General features: G+C 42.8%; 1 protein-coding gene across 1 annotated transcript; it reads left to right on the top strand.

Annotated features, from left to right (window-relative positions):
* Positions 1 to 6,895: 6,895 nt before the first annotated feature.
* On the top strand, positions 6,896 to 16,974 carry c8h5orf22 (chromosome 8 C5orf22 homolog). Its single transcript, XM_056596805.1, has 10 exons — positions 6,896 to 7,089; positions 7,765 to 7,910; positions 8,237 to 8,386; positions 8,940 to 9,073; positions 9,716 to 9,981; positions 10,283 to 10,345; positions 10,571 to 10,692; positions 11,836 to 11,902; positions 13,767 to 13,906; positions 15,890 to 16,974. The coding sequence occupies exons 1-10, from the start codon at positions 7,021 to 7,023 to the stop codon at positions 16,044 to 16,046; spliced, it is 1,314 nt and encodes a 437-aa protein (XP_056452780.1). The 5' UTR covers positions 6,896 to 7,020; the 3' UTR covers positions 16,047 to 16,974.
* The last annotated feature ends 1,169 nt before the right edge of the window (positions 16,975 to 18,143 follow it).

Here is an 18,143-nt window from a genome sequence, read left to right as displayed (position 1 = left end):
ATTGCTAAATTAAAATAGGAGTTGTATAGAGTAGATTGAGTCTGAATATTTATGTCATTGAATGTCATTGAAATGGACTACATTGAAAAATGTCATTGTCCTTTATGTATGTTTTTTGATTGATTCAATTCTTTGACCCAAATCCCGAATGAAACTACAAAAGTGAAGTGTTTTTCTGATTACAATTGTGAACTGTTTAACAATGGGCTGATATATGCTTTATTTAGCTGTTGAAGGAAAACAATGATGATCTAATCTACATAACAAGGATGACTTTTGCCGAAGTTGTCTTTGTGACAGTTTCTTTGGATAAAAATGGAAGTCTAGGTCATCAAAGCTATGAGATATCTCTGAAGTTTGCGTCGCGAAAAACATAGTCACTTCTGGTTGTTTCATTGGAGACATGGGAAAATTAATTATTCTGGCCTGGTTCTTTAAAATGTGCTGAATGCAAGGTTGAGGGCCTGAAATCAAACAAAAAAAATATTGAGAGACATCTTTTTCATTCCATCACCTGCAGTGTTGTGCAATCTCTTCATTGGGCTGACTGAGGAACTTTTAATATTGACGATGCAATTTATAATTTAGATAGTTCGGAGCTAAACATTAGGCAGCCCTTGCGTTTATAATTAAAGGTACATCTCCAGTGACTAGTAATGTACCATGCTGAAATTTTAACGATTGTAGAGAACAGTGATGAGATCTTTGGAAATTCTTGGAATTCAGACGATTTATTTTATTTAAAGTTTCACTCATCTAAAATTTCAAGGGCTAAGCTTCAAAAGCTGATGCAAAATAAGTTGTTGGGTGGCCTTTGAAGCAAGATGAACAATATTAAGGAAACAAGCAAATGAGCCAACAACAAAACAGAAAAAAAATCGGTATTTAATTTATTTACTAATTTATTTATTTATACAAATAATTTAAGTTATTTGGGTAGATTGATAGTGCTGACTTTAACTGACAATTGTTAAACCAGATGAGGATGTGATATGAAACTCAGTATATTTGTGCAGATGTCATTTTCATTAGGAGAAATAGTTATCAAATTGATCGGAGGATAGGGTCAAATTTGCAGAAGGGATAAGATGGACTGATTTATTCAGTAAAACAAACAAAAAGGAATATGTAAAAATAAATGTAAAGAAATGTAATATGAATAATACATCTTGAAATAATATTTTTTCTGTGAAACATTCATTGTATTATTATACGCTATTTCCCATATATACAGCTTTCTGACTAATGTCACCACTTATTCTACTTGAAGGTATTTGGGGTACTGCTGGTAAAACTCCGGGGTTTTTCGGTTTTGTTTGTAATGGTCCTAAAATAAATTCACCATCATGAGAGAAAATATGTTTCACAGTTGACTTTGAATAAGATGACCTCCCTATATATACAGTAGCTTGGCAACGCAGCATGCAGTTGGACATCTCCTGCCACCTCTGATCTTAAAGGAGTCGAGGGAGGGCGAGATGGGAGACGGGAAAGGAGCTGACAGAAGGAAGGGAGAAGCTATTTTAAGTTTTGTTTTGTATTTAAGTCGGAAGGAGCGTCCAGAATGAATCGCAAATATCTGTCGCCTTTATAGTCATTCGCACTGAATGTACATTAAGATAAATACAGCTATTTTCTATGGGTAATGCCGATTATGTGCCAACTATATTTTTGTCACAAATGGGGGTTCTAGTTTTGTCATATATCGAGAAAATTATTTTCTCTGTAAAATATTTGTATGGTTTTGTACGTTGTGTACAGGTACATGGGTTCTTTTCACAAAGCACTATCAATAACTTTTGAAAATACAATTTTTTCACAAAAAAATCAATGTAAAAAGCAAATCTATATTTGAAGATACCGCTAAGTAATGTCCATTGACTGTTGCTAATAAAACACTTGCAAAAATATTTATTTTCAAATGTTGTAGTTCTCTTCATGTTTAGATTGCAATGGCTGTTAACTTTGTTAGTTTTCTCGGTTGTTATTTTGTTGTTAAGGTGATGAAGATCAATAAAAGTGGGTTTACATTTTATTCCTTTGTCTGAATTGTTCTGTGTCTGGATCACGTTTCGCTGGTTCATCAGGTTTTTTGTGTGACATTTGACTTATTGTTTTTTTTGTAATGCATACTGTGACAGAGTATTCATTTCAACACGGACAAATTTACAACAATCACCACAACCTACATATAACTACGATACTGGGCAGGCACCACCAGTAAACCTTCGAGATCATGTGTGCGTCGGTGTGTACGTGTGTGTGTCAGTGTGTGTGAGCACTCGGTCACGAAAAAAGGAACCTTCGAGATCACTGTGTGTGTGTGTGTGTGTGTGTGTGTGTGTGTGTGTGTGTGTGTGTGTGTGTGTGTGTGTGTGTGTGTGTGTGTGTGTGTGTGTGTGTGTGTGTGTGTGTGTGTGTGTGTGTGTGTGTGTGTGTGTGTGTGTGTGTGTGTGTCGTTTCGGTGTCGGTGTGTGTGTGGGTGTGTATGACAGTGACCCCTTGGTCAAGAAAAAAGGAAACAGCAGGTTTAGTTGATCTGCCCACCAGAGACGGGCGTAATGTTGTATGAGGGGCGCTCTTACTGTGAAGCGTGAAAGTTGGCCGGGGTATCCGCGAGGGCTTCAGTTATCCTGCGACCAAATATAGTGCCAATGACCAACAGCTGCTCGCGCTGCCCGGAGACTGCCACATGGAGCAAACCACTCTGATCCGGGCCGCACACGTTTACCTTGGTTTGTATGAACGACATTTTTCCAATGTCCTATTTCTTGTATTTTTACAGATTATACTCTTGTCTAGGTAAACAGACAGACATGAAAACTGCTGGAAGGTTAACCGATAGAATGCGGAAGTTAACCAGTTTAATTCTGTAGGAATTTAATTAATATATTTCCAGCATGTGTTGTATCCTTAGAGGGCACACCCGGTACAGGTATGCAAGCAAACATTGTATTTATTCACTGATTTCCTATTGGAATTATTATTTAGTAACAATGTATAGTGCTCTATTCTGTTGTCATTGAATAGAAAAGAGGAATTCACAAGGTTTTGTTTGGTAACGTCAATTTAAGTTAAAAATAAATATATAGGCCTATATATATATTGTAGACATATTAAAACATACAATGGAAGAGAGAGAGAGTTTAAAAATAAACTATAAAAAAAACATTTGATTTATCTTCATATTTTAAATATAGCCTACTACTACTAATAATATAAATAATGTTGGTTGACCAGAGTGTCCCGGTGTGTTAACATTCACACCGCAAACCAGATCAGCCTGAGCAAAGGCCATAGATACCTGTAAACTTGAACTTTACATGGAAGTGTTGTAACGCGATGACCAAAACAGAGCCTGGTTTACACGTGGTAGGGAAGTTACCATCAGCTGTGAATCGTATATCGTCAAGTTTACTCCTGCTCACCATGTTGAACATTTCTCCTTTCGGAATCTTCATCTTCCATAGGAACACACTTAATATCCTCATTAGTGTTACTAAAACAGTCCCGATGTGAATGAGGGACTTCTGCCTATAAGAGAACGCACACAATCGAGGTCGAAGAGACCTCTAGGTTCACGATCCCCCTGTGTTTGCAATTCATCTGTAATGTCAAGAAGAGAAGATTGGGGGTAAACTTAGTCCATGCTATACAGTTTGAGTATTTCCGTGAGAGAATCGCCAAGGTCAGTGGGTTTCAGTTTCACACTCACCCCGGCATTTGTGCCGCAGACGGCGTCAAACCTCAACGATGCCCCGACGCACACACAGCCTCTCCTATTACACCGCTCATCACTTTTGCACAAAGGGAGGCTGTTGATTGGCTTGGTCACCAGGCAAGGTGCAACTTGCCTGCCTTAATATTATTATTTCTGGGGACATATTATTTAAAGCCATTATGGCCTACTTTGAAAACAAATGACAAAGGAAATATCTTGTTCCATGATCTTATGCGTGTCCACCTGTTTGATATCTTGATCAATCCCAGATGAATTGGTTTCAATGTGGAATGACAGAAGCATATATCTGTTTGCACAGACTTGCTCAAACGACATTTATGCTAGCCCCGTTACAAATGTTCAAAGCAGTGGAGTGGACACAGTGGTTTGGTTATTTGCATTATTACAAAATTACCTCATTGCTCGACTCTGATATGTGGGATAGTTTATGGATGCTTTCTGTGAAGGGACATCAAATCTTAGTCTCATCTGTAGGACTGGGAGCTTCCTGTACATTTGATGTTGGCTTCGAGGGATTGCCTTGTAATTGGATCAGGATGAGGGACTAAGTTCCATGACCTTTTTGATTGGTCATCATATTGTTGTCATTAAACACAATATGGTTTTGCTATTCAGTGTTCAATACAGTAAATCTCAACACTATTTGTATAATATAAACTTTATTTATCACAGAACTCAAGTGTAGAGTCCCAGAACTCTTATGAAATGATGCCCTCTTTTTAGACCATAAAAACACATATCAGAAAATGGCATAGTGTTACAGACGTGAATAAAATAACTTAAATAAATAAGTATTATTTTAAAAAGTTCAAACTGCAGTTTGAAAAATAACAGAAACATGGTAATTTTGTTTTGGTTTTAAAAGGCCCAACAGAACGAACAACAGGTATTCCTTTGTTGATTTCCCACTTCCCATTGTTCTTCTCCATCTGCAGAGAGTTGTCTTCCTCCAGTCCCTCACCTCTCTTTATCCCCGCTGAACATCATGCTCCCCCACCCCTCCTCCCCCTGTCTCATCCCAGTCAGAGCTTCCCGCTGGTTGCTGGCTGATGACACCCGTCCACCTTGTGCCATGCACCAACACGTCGGTAACAGACACACAAACACACTTTAATTGAGCTCAGGTGCCAGCCCGCCCCAAACCACCGGCATGGGCCTCGTCAGGAGGTCTTCGCCGCTTCCGCCCGGGTCATGCCGCTAAAGTCACTGCGACCCATGGCACCTGTTGTCGTGCATCGCCAGGGGCAACGCCGGGCCCCTGTTCACAGGGGCCGGTGACACACAGACCTACGACACAACAACGCAAACAGAGGCAGTAAACACCGGCGGCCCTTTGTGGACGCATCAAAATAACAATCGTAATGAGGTCCGTCTGGCCGCCACTGCCAAGGTAAAGCTCCTGGTAATGTGCTTACACACACACACACACACACACACACACACACACACACACACACACACACACACACACACACACACACACACACACACACACACACACACATACAGACAAAGGAGCATGCACACACAGCCACACACACAGACACACACACTCACACACACACCCATACATACACACAAAGAAGCATGCACATGCATTAACATGCACACACACACACACACACACAAACACACACACACATACATGCACGAATGTACATACACACAAACACAAACGCGCGCACACACACACACACACAGACACACACAAACATGCATGCAGGTATGTACAAACAAACACACCAATGTAAGTCTGGTCTATTTGATACATGGTCATTTTGCATTGGTTGTGTTTAACTGCATGCTCAGATAACAGTCGGCTGTTCCAACTCAACTTTTAACTTTGCACACATACAAGCACTCTTTGACCGAAATGCACACACATACACACACACACGCACGCACACACACACACACACACACACACACACACACACACACGCAAACACACACACACATACACATACACAAGTAAGTGAGAAGTAATACGATCTAGTACTTCGAATGGTCTTTAATGAATGACAGCATTTAGCAGCTGAATGTGTCCCTCCATGATAACCTACTTCCTATGCCTTTATGAAATATATAAAGGGATTTTGAAAAATTGGTCAACACAATTGGTGAGCAGAAAGTTGCTGGTGTGATCCCATCCCAGATTCCTCCTGACCTAATGCTGGAGGTGTCTCTAACGTCTGCCTCAACTGCTCCCGTCGAGCTGGCTGTTGTGACTCTGCCGTGTATGAATTGGTGAATGAAAGTGTGTATGCATGGGTGAATGTGAGGCACAGAGTCTGTGCACAGGTTAAGAAGAGAGGTATAAATGCAGCAGGCTATTTGAAAGAAAGTAGAATGGCTATTTGATTAAATACAGGCCTGCTTTAAATAAATGTCATTAATACTGCCTTTTTGTTCTAAAAGTTTCCACTTCTAGCTCTAAGATATGTTTGAGCAGAACTGTGGCTCCAAGTTTACAAATTCATTTGTATAGATTATCAAATTATATATCAAAAACATTGTAGCCAATGGTGTCTTCCCTACAGGGGGTTGCAATGCAGAACAACGTAAAACAAGCTCTGTCTGTTTTTAGTTTGGGATAAGAGCACCCTCATGTGGCTACAAGACTAGCACAGTATTCACCATTGACTCGGTTAATGCAATATATAGAATATGTAATATTTATACTATATCATTGTCAGAATTTCTGAAACCAGTCAAAGTCACTCTTTGAATCTAACCCTATCACCAAATATCAACCAACAGCCAAACTAATAGTTATTCAATCGCATACATAGAGACATAGACATGTCATATAACGACCTCACACACACACACACACACACACACACACACACACACACACACACACACACACACACACACACACACACACACACACACACACACACACACACACACACACACACACACACACACACACACACACACACACACACACACACACACAGGAGAAGGTATTGAGAAGAAGAGGGAGAGAGAGATTTATATTAAATTATTCAATAGGGTATCCGCACGACATATTCATCACATCCCCTAACGCTTTCTTTCTCAATCCATGATCACATCCAATGGTACTGGTCAGGTGGTAGCACGTGGGCAGAACATGCTCGCTGCTGATAGGACGCCCAGGCGGGACTTCCGTGTTTTTTTACTATGGAGAGGGACGCTGACCAGCATGCCGTTTAGCTCCATCTCCAAGCAGAAGCCACTGTCCGTCTCGCTAAGATTCTCATTATCTGCGATAAGATTCTCATTATAAAATGAGTTCCTCCACGCAGAAGAGGGTATACGCAAAGTTGCCCGTTTGCATAGTTGAGGATCATAACGACGTAAGTTTATAGGGCACGCTACGTTTAGCCGTAGCGTTAGACTGCTATTTGTTGAGTGGAAATGTTACGTTTGGTTACTATTAACGCTACTGGGAATATCTTCGTAGCTGCCCCATCATTTTTTTTTATTGTTGGTGTTATATGTCCCCCCAAAGTTGGCCGCCAGTGGTAATGTTGGTTGTGGATGTTGTAGTTGGGCTTCCTGTGTGCTGCCGTATTGGATGAAGCACAGCATGATGTCCAGCCCCATTTGTGACCCCGCCGTCCATGAACGTACTAGGACGGAGGATATTAATACGCCCGAGTTTTGGGTTACAATCTCATAAGCACTATGAAGATCCAGACGGCATTGTAAACAAGTTCACATTACACATGATAACAATGATCAATTGATATTATTATTTCAGTCATTAATCAAATATGCAATAATCCGTCTTGTAAAGGGCTATATACTATATTCTGATGTGAACCAACTCTCCGCGATATACAACGTTGGGTCACAAATAGGCTAGTACTATCTATAATCTGTCAAAATAAAGCTGAATGGTTATTTATTTTATATCATGATTCATTTGACATAATTTAGACGATTTATTCGGAATAGATAATTTTATTGTTGGTATGACCGCTATTTCATTTGAATTAATAAACTTGAATCACTTTTTCCTTTGCAAGGTGGTGAGTCACATCTATCGTGCGATAGCATCAAAACACCTTCCGATGAGGAACATCAAGATGATCCATTTAGACTCCCATCCCGATCTGCTTATCCCTGTCAACATGTCTGCTGACGTCGTCTTTGACAAGGACTCTTTAATTGAGTATGTTTTGGATAGAAATGAATACAATATCAAACGTACAGTGGAAGCCACAGTGCAGCATATGTCAAATATTCAGAAATATTGCATTTCACGCTCTCGCTATGGAGAGCGCTGCAAGAGCCTTGCAAAAAAAGCAATGCGATTCATTCATATTAATGATTCCAATTGATTAACCAATATGGTTCAGATATGGAGATGCAAAACAACCAAGGGAATTTCAAAACCATTTAACTGGATGCACATTAGAAACACTGACGATTCTACAGCATGGTCTCCAGTGTGCAGCTCTTGTATATTCACTGTACCTGTGCCGTTTCCTCCTTCAGCCAGCTGAGTATAGAGAACTGGATCATGCCCATGGTCTATGCAGACCATGTGTCCTCTGTGGCCTGGCTTCACCCTCCCTGGGCCCAGCAGATCCAAGAAGGAGAGCACCGTATGGCCGTGGGAAAGGATTCCTCCACCACCACCATCAGGTAAACAGGCACGCACAACCCCACCCTCAGCCCCACCCTCAGCCCGTACGCCACGTCCACCTCCACCTTTAAGGGCTCCCTGCGATGCGTTACATTTGAAGTTCCACCAGTGAGGAAAGCCTCGGTAATTAATCTCACTGCTTGCAATCCAAAACTAAACCTTTAAGTGTAACTCAAATAAAACATAATGTAAAAAGCGTTCCTACAGAGGGCGCTGTTATAGAGTATTGGACTATAATCCATTTGGCCCAGCTTCATTTAAAAAACAAAGGTGGAAAACACACAGACCTGACCAGACATACTTTAACGCCAAACCGGTTGCAAGATAGAAAAGCACAAAAAAGTTGAATCACTGTTGAATCATGATGATGTTTCCCATCAAAATCTTTACATTTTATCGGAATACATATCGACTTGACTTCCCTAGTATGCTAATTTGTCGAACCTTCGAGAACCAGGTTTTGAGAAGGCGTTACAACCGGCGTGTTCCTTCTCTGCCGTGTTGGGAGCATTTTTGCAAGTCTGAAATGCTGACTTTTCATTGGCTCTGCAGGGTGACCAGCAAGGACGACTACTTCCTGAGCGACGGTCTGTACGTTCCCGAGGAGCAGCTGGAGAACCCCAAGGCCCTGACGCTGAACGTGGTGCTGGTCAACCCCGCGCCGAGGAGCCACGCGGCGCACACAGGTACGGCTGGAGAGGGAGACCGAGGAGACGATGTTGAGGACGGTAGAGCCGGCTCTGTGTCTGCAGGGGTTACAGTGGTCAGCCATCGGTTCTCATAGCATGCTTCCCGTCCCGCCCACTCCACCCTGAGTGTTAGAAGAGCCCTCCGTCCACACGAGACGGGAAAATCGATTGAAATCACTCTTTGGTTAAGCAGGTGGAATTATTTTAGCCTGTCTGTAAGGGTGTTCAATTGACATATATTTTTCAACGGCGTAGGGGCAAAGGAACAGAAAATAAGTGGATTTAACCTTGAAGATACATCCAAAAAGTGCAAGAATCATCAGAGTACATAAAATGTGGGTGATGTGCCACTTCCCAGGAACAATACAGAGATAGTTATTATTATTATTTATTTTTTAAATGCTGCAGTCAGAACAGATGGGGTCCAGTCTGTGGCTGAAGGCTGGTCGGGGTTCAGATGTCCTCGTTCCTCTATTGTGGAGCCAGGACAGCAAACAAATGGATAGACGTATAAAAACTCATCAATTCATGTCGTAGGCCTTGACTTGACAACGGGCAGTGAAAGCTGAGCGGGTAAGGTCTCAGAGAGAGGCAGAAACGTTGACACCTGCTCTCTGCCCGGCTGGCGTCTCTCCCCAGAGACGGACGCACTGCGTTGGCAACCCAAGAAACCCCGGTCGGACAGCCAGGGAACAGACTGCCCTTTTCCTCCGGGGTCCTCCGGCTTGGACTGCGCTGCCGTGTTACAGCCAGCAGGGGGCGACAGCGGACCAGCTGATAAAGGATCACCTGGCTATGTCGTCAACACATTGTTGTCCGTGGTCAAGGAGACGGATCCGTACATACTGGATGTTGATCTGGATTTTTTCTCCTGTAAGAATCCTTTCAAAGAGCTGTACACACAGGTACCCGCACCCCTCCTCAGTTCCACTCTGTTTAATTCTCTCATTGTTCCAGACAGAGCGACCCAGGCCATGCCGGCTCACAATGAAAACCAGACGCATCCTGTAGCAACAATGGAGTGCCAAACAGCTGGGCAAATAGGATAAACACTGTGAATGACTGCTTCAGTCCGTCTGTTTTACCACCACTGCCCTCGAGGGAGTTAGTCCGGCCTGGACTGTTTGAGCCCATGAACGAAAGGCGCTTTATAAACAGGAGGAATGGTTGAGGCTCTGATTCTGATGGTGACTGTGTGTCTCCCAGGAGGAGTACGCCATCCTCCAGCAGCTGTACGGGTTCAGGAGACCCAGCGCCACGGCCAGTGAGGTGAGCCACTCGGAGACCTACTCAGAGACCTACCCTCCAGACGCTCAACGAGACGTTCCAGGACAAAATACATCAGATGCATAAAAAAAGAGACCCAACAATAGGTGTGCTTGTGTGACGTGGGGGTGTATGTGTTTGCATGCACGCCTGTGTGTGTGCGTGTGTGTGTGTGTGTGTGTTTGCATGCGCTTGTGTGTGCGTGTGGGTGCGTGTGCGCGTGTGTAGGAGGCGATCGGTGAGTGTGTGGAGCTCCGGGTCCATCAGCTGGAGGACCTGGAGGCGGCGTTCGCTGACCTGCTGGAGGACGACGCCCACGAGACGGTGCTGCGCTGGGCCGCCAACCCCGGGTAAGAGCGGGGCCGCCGGCCGTCTTACACATCCTCAGCGTTCTGCCCCCGAGCCGGCGGCCCCGGGTTAGGGCGGGGGCGTGGTCGGCGAACCATCGCGATCGGGGAACCAGCTCTCACCAAAATACTAGAGCCCGACCGATATATCGGCCGATATTAGGCATTTTTCAAACTATTCGGTATCAGCGTTTATAATGGCCGATAAATGAATATTAAAAAAAAAAAGTTTGTCCACCAGAGGGCGCTCTAATGCCCCAAACCCGCTGATTCAGCCAGAGTTAGGCAGAGTGAATGACGGAGATCGACTGAGATCATCGGTGTTGTTCACTGTCACGAGACATAAATTGCTCGAATAACAATTTAAAGAACATCCCCATCAATTCTCTAAAGTCGATAAGCATGACTTAATTCATGACTACCATGTCCAGTTTTGCTGTTGTTACGTGTTAGCTGAGAGTGAAAAGGATTTAAAGGATAACTACAAATAACCAATGTTAGGGAAATCTGTTTGTTTTGTTGCGCGTTTCTGGATTTTTTTTTTATATATATATATCGGCCGATATATTGGCATATCGGATTTTTAAATCACAAAATATTCGTATCGGTATCGGCCTTAAAAATCCTATATCGGTCGGGCTCTAACATAATACAACGTAAACATTTCTAAATTCAAATTGGGGAGGTCATGTGACCCTGTAATCACCTATTTCACCTGTCGGCGTCATGTGAGGTTGAAGAGTGAACCTGACGAAGCCACAGCCAAACGCGCCGTTTGCATTCATAAATCATCTCACCAGCATGCGGTGATTTGACACTTTTTTGGGCTTTATATTATTGTTGGTTGCACAGCAACATCACCTGAGTATCAGAAGGCTGTGCACAGCGACTTCGTCCTTTTTAATAATCATTTCAAATTTTAAGTACAAATGGGAAAAATATGTAACTTTACTCTAAGTAACTACTCTCATCACTTTTGTGTAACTCCTAAGAAAATGTTTTGTCTTAGAACCCTTCCACGTTGCCCTTTTCCCTTTCCCTATGACTTGATAGCCCAGCTTGAGTTGTAACCTGTTAGCTCGGGGCACAATGTGTTCCTCCAGGAGGATCCTGCTCTGATGTGATGTGTTTAACGTGTGGTTGCAGCATGGCTCCCCTCGCCCAGCTGGTGTCCAGTCTGAAGGCCAGAGACCAGTCTCCAGATTACGAGATGGTGACTACCCCTATATGTACTGTCCATTCATGAGTTAACATCAGGACTAAACACACTGTCCATTCATGAGTTAACATCAGGACTAAACACACTGTCCATTCATGAGTTAACATCAGGACTAAACACACTGTCCATTCATGAGTTAACATCAGGACTAAACACACTGTCCATTCATGAGTTAACATCAGGACTAAACACACTGTCCATTCATGAGTTAACATCAGGACTAAACACACTGTCGATTCATGAGTTAACATCAGGACTAAACACACTGTCCATTCATGAGTTAACATCAGGACTAAACACACTGTCCATTCATGAGTTAACATCAGGACTAAACACACTGTCCATTCATGAGTTAACATCAGGACTAAACACACTGTCCATTCATGAGTTAACATCAGGACTAAACACACTGTCGATTCATGAGTTAACATCAGGACTAAACACACTGTCCATTCATGAGTTAACATCAGGACTAAACACACTGTCGATTCATGAGTTAACATCAGGACTAAACACACACTGTCGATTCATGAGTTAACATCAGGACTAAACACACACTGTCGATTCATGAGTTAATATCTTGACCCTACACCTACTGTTGATTCATGAATTCATATAATTACTAAATGCATACTTTGATTCATGAATTAATATCATGACTAAACACACAATGTTGATCATTAATTAATATAATTACTAATACCACACACTGTTGATCATTAATTAATATAATTACTAATACCACACACTGTTGAATAATGATTTAACATCATGACTAAACATATACTGTTGGTTTATAAAAGAATATCATAACTTAAAAGATACTGTTGGTCAATCAATAAATATCATGAATAAAGACATCCTGGTGAGTCGTGTATTAACATGACTAAACACATCCTGCTTTCACAAGACACTCAATCTCTTATTAAACACATCCTGCTTTCACAAGACACTCAATCTCTTATTAAACACATCCTGTGCGTCATAATTCACGTCAGAACACAATACATTGCTTTACTTTTGTTAAGTGAGACGTTGCTCCTTATTTGATCCTGAAGAGCGTTCTGCAGGAGAGTTCCTCCCCCTTATATGAACTCTCTGCTGGCTCGTAGCCATGCCCCGCAGGACGCGTTGCGATGTGTTAATGTGTTGTTACAGTGAATAGCCGCTGCTTAGAGAAGGAGATCAGATCGGATCTGTGAAGAGGCGGCGACTTCTTTAGAAATTGCGAGACGGCATTGTGCGCCTTTCATTGGTTTATTTTATGACATCATCTTTGGTATCTTCATGTAGCTCACAGGGTTGCCTCTGTGGGGCCTTTGAGATCAGGGAACTGCACTCGGGAGGGAAGTAATTCATCAATGTGAGTTGAGGACAAGAAACAGGAATTGTGCTAATGACAGGGCAGGGAGTTCTCTTTATAGGATAATAGTCTTTGCTACTCTTCTTAAAAGACTTACCAAAGACTTTTTAGGGCTTGCTACACCCTATTTTATTTTTTAGTTTGTAACAAATTATTAACAAGATCCTTACTGTAAGATCAGTGGTGTAAGCAATAATGCAGTCTGTCTGTCTCTCTGTCTCTGTCTCTGTCTGTCTGTCTGTCTGTCTGTCTGTCTGTCTGTCTGTCTGTCTGTCTGTCTGTCTGTCTGTCTGTCTGTCTGTCTGTCTGTCTGTCTGTCTGTCTGTCTGTCTGTCTGTCTGTCTGTCTGTCTGTCTGTCTGTCTGTCTGTCTGTCTGTCTGTCTGTCTGTCTGTCTGTCTGTCTGTCTGTCTGTCTGTCTGTCTGTCTGTCTGTCTGTCTGTCTGTCTGTCTGTCTCTCTCTCCCTCTCTCTCTCTCTCTCTCTCGCTCTCTCAGGTGCATCAGGCCGGCCTTACCTGTGACTACTCTGAGCTGCCTCACCACATCAGCACCGATGAGGAGATCGACGGACTGCTGCTGGCCGTTGAACAGATTCTCACGGCCCTGCCTAAACCAACACTGGTAACCATGTCCAGGTAGATGTTTCCACCAGCTTCAACTCCGTTTACCTTTCCACCGGCAAACCAAACTGATTGTGAAACCGGTCTCAAACATTCACCACACTGTGACCTCTGGTGCATCATTGCGTGAAACCGTACTTAAAGTCACAATATGTGTCTCTGCCAGCCGAGCTAAGCTAGTTTGCGTCACACAGTATCAGAGCCAGGTAGAGTGGAATGGACCCTGTTACCGAGCTGTGTGACTAGTGTTGCTTTCCTCAACGACCCTTTATCACGTGAGGAAGACGAGACGCAACGTAAATGCTGGTCATGTGACAATAACAATAATTAAATACATAATGCAATATTGTTGACGAATAGAAACGAGACTAAATGTGTTTTACAAAATAATACTCGCTTATTTTATTTATTCCCGGGGCTGTATCAGGTTATGTTACTTCCTGAATCCCCGCTCGTCGCGGCAGTATTTAGATTCACAAGACGCAGCTGTGGTGGTAGCGTTAATGGAAACGTAAGGCCCTGTCCACACTAATCCGGGTGAATATAAAATCGCACAACTTGTAACTGAAGATACATAGTACATTGCACAGAGAAATCATCATTTCCATTTCACCTGCCATATTTTTTTAGATGAGCGCAAGCTTGTGGCAGCGTCATGCCAGTGTCATGGCAACCAAACGCCATCGTATCTGAAAGCCTCCGTCTACCCTGGCCACACTACAACGCGAACCCAGCGTTTTCATATTTATCCACCTCAGCGATCTTCTTTGAAAAGTATCCTTTTCAGTGTCAGAATTCGCCGTTCTAATGTGGACGGTTCGTTGGTAAAATAGTGTCTTCCGTGTCTGGAATGGGTGCATTCTTGAGTCTATAAGGTAACAATAATATAATAATAAGATTACCTTGTTTGAATTGTGAAATGGGTTTGGCAAAAATAAAATGTTGGTTTTGTCAATACTACTAGGTAGGAAGCCTACTTATACTATATTGACTGAGTTAAATAGAATTGCATTAAAAAAAAGTGACTAATACAATTTGCTTTAACTAAAACTAGACTAAAATAGTCATGGATATTTCTGACTAAAATAAGACTAAAATGCTCAGACTTTTAGTCGACTGAAACTTGACTAGACTGAAATGAGTGAACGTGACTAAAACTGATAAAAACGAAAATGTCAGCTTGACGTAAAGACTAGACTAAAACTAAAATTATAACAGTCCGCCAAAAACAACATTATGTGTGAGTCTCCGGCCCACTCACTGGGGGGGGCGCCGTCCTCCACATCGGGACCTAAACGGCATGTCGATATCACATCAGGCTGAACGCTGCTGGAATGCAGCGATTCAACGTTTTAGGCTTGGCTCTGTCCTCCGATCTACAGATCTGTCAACGCTCAACTTCTAGTGTGCGCTAGTTTATTCTAAAAAGAGGTGACAGAGTTATGGGAGGACCTTGTGCACATTCACAAGCAGGGCAGAAGGATGAAACGTTGCGGCTGTGCGGTGAGATGTCCTACACATCGTCACATCACACACTCCAACATCACCGATGCTTGCTAGTTGTGCGAAAAAGAAAACCCCCATGAAAACGTTGAGTGGGGCGGCTATACCGATGCCTTCAAATACGAGATGCTAGTGCAGCCGATGTCAATGACCACGTCAATCCTTTCCATATGACATCATTCTGGATATAATTCAAATGGGCAAATATAGGATGAAGAGACGAGTGCGACATTCGTTTCCGAAGCCCTAAACGGCACACGTTGCGCTCGGTCTGTTAACACTCGGTCCGAACAGACGTCCACTGGACACATTTTGGGTCAAGTTGCTCACTGTTCCAAAGTTTCTGCTCAGAGAAATCGTAATATGGGCTCAGTCATTAAGTGTGTGTGTGTGTGTGTGTGTGTGTGTGTGTGTGTGTGTGTGTGTGTGTGTGTGTGTGTGTGTGTGTGTGTGTGTGTGTGTGTGTGTGTGTGTGTGTGTGTGTGTGTGTTTCAGATCCAGTCTAGACGAGTACTGCCCCGTGGAGCAGGTGGACTCCATCCAGAACAAGGTGCTGTCCGTCCTGGAGGGGCTGTACGGACAGCTGGAGGTCCGACAGACCTACGACAGCCCCCCGGTGGACACACAGGAAGGCCAGCTGGCCATCTTGTGATGCTAGCACACGCACACACACCAGTGTACAAACCCCATGTATTCAACACATGTATTGAAGAAGCAGATGTATAGATCACATTTAAGTCAATGTTTGTTTAAGTAAAAAGTATTATCTTTGTGTACAGTTTGTCGTTGTGTACTGTCATTTTGTTTGAGCTCATTTTCTCGAGGTTGAATTTTCCAACCTGCATCTTTTCTAGAACTGCATCATGTATAATGCTGGTAGACTAATAAACAATGTTCGTCGTTTGTGTTTTTATCATAAAACTGAAGCTTTCTTTGAGTTTCCTGTTGCTGTTTCCTTCACCCTAACTGTCAACCGCCTCCAGACACAAGATTGTTCACAACGCATAATGAAGTGAAAGCAAAAATAAATCCAGTCTCACTACACACTAGCCTGACAGTCGTCACCGTTGACAGCAGTACTGCCCAATATGCAAGAAGGAGCACTGAAACAGAGTAAGTTACAATGGTCATGGTCAACCCTGATACGATAATAGAACCCTGTTTAATATTATCTACTCCAAAGACACGTCTCAACTCCCTGTCATCTCTCTGGATGCTGAAAAAGCCTTTGATAGAGTTGAGTGGGAATACCTTTTCACTGTTCTGAAAAACGGTGAACATCAAAAATACCAGGTATGAATATTTCAATTCAGCTCGTGGGGCTGTCCACTTTCTCCCTTGCTTTTTGCCATTGCTCTCCGTAGCTGTGAGGATTCCAACCTCATTCCTGGGGAAAACGCACATGGGTGTTTAACATAGGCTTGCGTTGCATGTGGATGATTTGCTTTTGTACATCACTGACCCTCTTTCTCAACTACCCAACATTCTGTCGATTTCACAAAACGTTGGCTCCTTTTCTGGGAACAAGCTGAATCAATAAAAGAGAAAGTCTCCCTATAAACTCAAATGCTCTCCTGCTTTCTCAATCTGATATACCATTTCAACTGAATAACATCAAGTAGGCTACTTGGGAGTAACTGTCACTCGTACACTGTCTGCCTTATTAAATGCAAATTTTACCCCCCTACTCAGCAATATCTGCTTTCCAGAGATGGCGTCATCTGCCCCTCTCTATGCTTGGTCAAATTAATTCAGTTAAGTTGAACATTCTTCCAAATTTCTTTTTCAATGCATCCCCCTATTTTGGCCAAAATCATATTTTAAATCTATTGATCAAGCGGTAATTTCCTTCTTGGAGTTGAAGGACTCCTAGGATTGTGAAGTCCCTCTGGCAGCAGTCCTCACTCAGCAGAGGATGGCTTTGCCAAATTGTATGTACTATTACTGGGGAGCCAATATCAATATATTTCTGTTTTGGGTACATAACGCCCAACCCCTGTGGTGCCAACTCGAGTTGAGGTCGTGTGTGTCGTCCTCTCTTCCTGCTCTTCTCTTCTCATCACTTCCGTCACCTCCCTCTCGTTACACAGACTAATTGTAACTCCTTGAAAATGTGGTGTCAATTCAGGCGACATTCTACGTCACACTCCCCCTCTACTCTTATGCCAATAACCCCTAATCGTCTTTTCCCGTCTTCTTTTGTATTCCTGTTGTTGGAGAGAAATGGCGTACAGTCGTTCAATGATTTATACATTGGCAGAGGTTTTGGTAGCTTCACAGACCTATCGGCTTCACATGACATGCCCACAACACACTTAATTTTCAAATTAGGCCTTGTGTCCTAAAGACCTTTTCTGACTTCCCCTCTCAGGAAGCCATGGAAAGACCTCTTAAAACTATCAGAGGTCACTTGTTTCCCATATTTATTGGGGTCTTCTGTCGTTAAACACAGAGCTGTGCTCTAAAAGTGTCGCAGCCATGGGCACAGGAGCTCGGCGTATAATTTGAGGAAGATACTGAGAGAGAGCCATTAACAGAATACGTTTCTTCATCATGTGCCCGTTTGGGCCTGATTCAGTTTAAAATTGTTAAAAAAATGCATCTGTGGAGTTCACAGGCTATCAAAAATATCTCCAGACACTGAGGACATCAAGTGTGGAATCAGACAATGTCACTTGACTCATATGTTTGCGTCATGCCTCAGACTTGAACTTTCGCGGACCTCCATCTTTAAAATCCTCTCTGTAGG

Source organism: Gadus chalcogrammus, chromosome 8 (assembly GCF_026213295.1).
Source record: "Gadus chalcogrammus isolate NIFS_2021 chromosome 8, NIFS_Gcha_1.0, whole genome shotgun sequence".
NCBI classification, from domain to species: domain Eukaryota; kingdom Metazoa; phylum Chordata; class Actinopteri; order Gadiformes; family Gadidae; genus Gadus; species Gadus chalcogrammus.
This window is presented reverse-complemented; position numbering and strand designations above follow the sequence as displayed.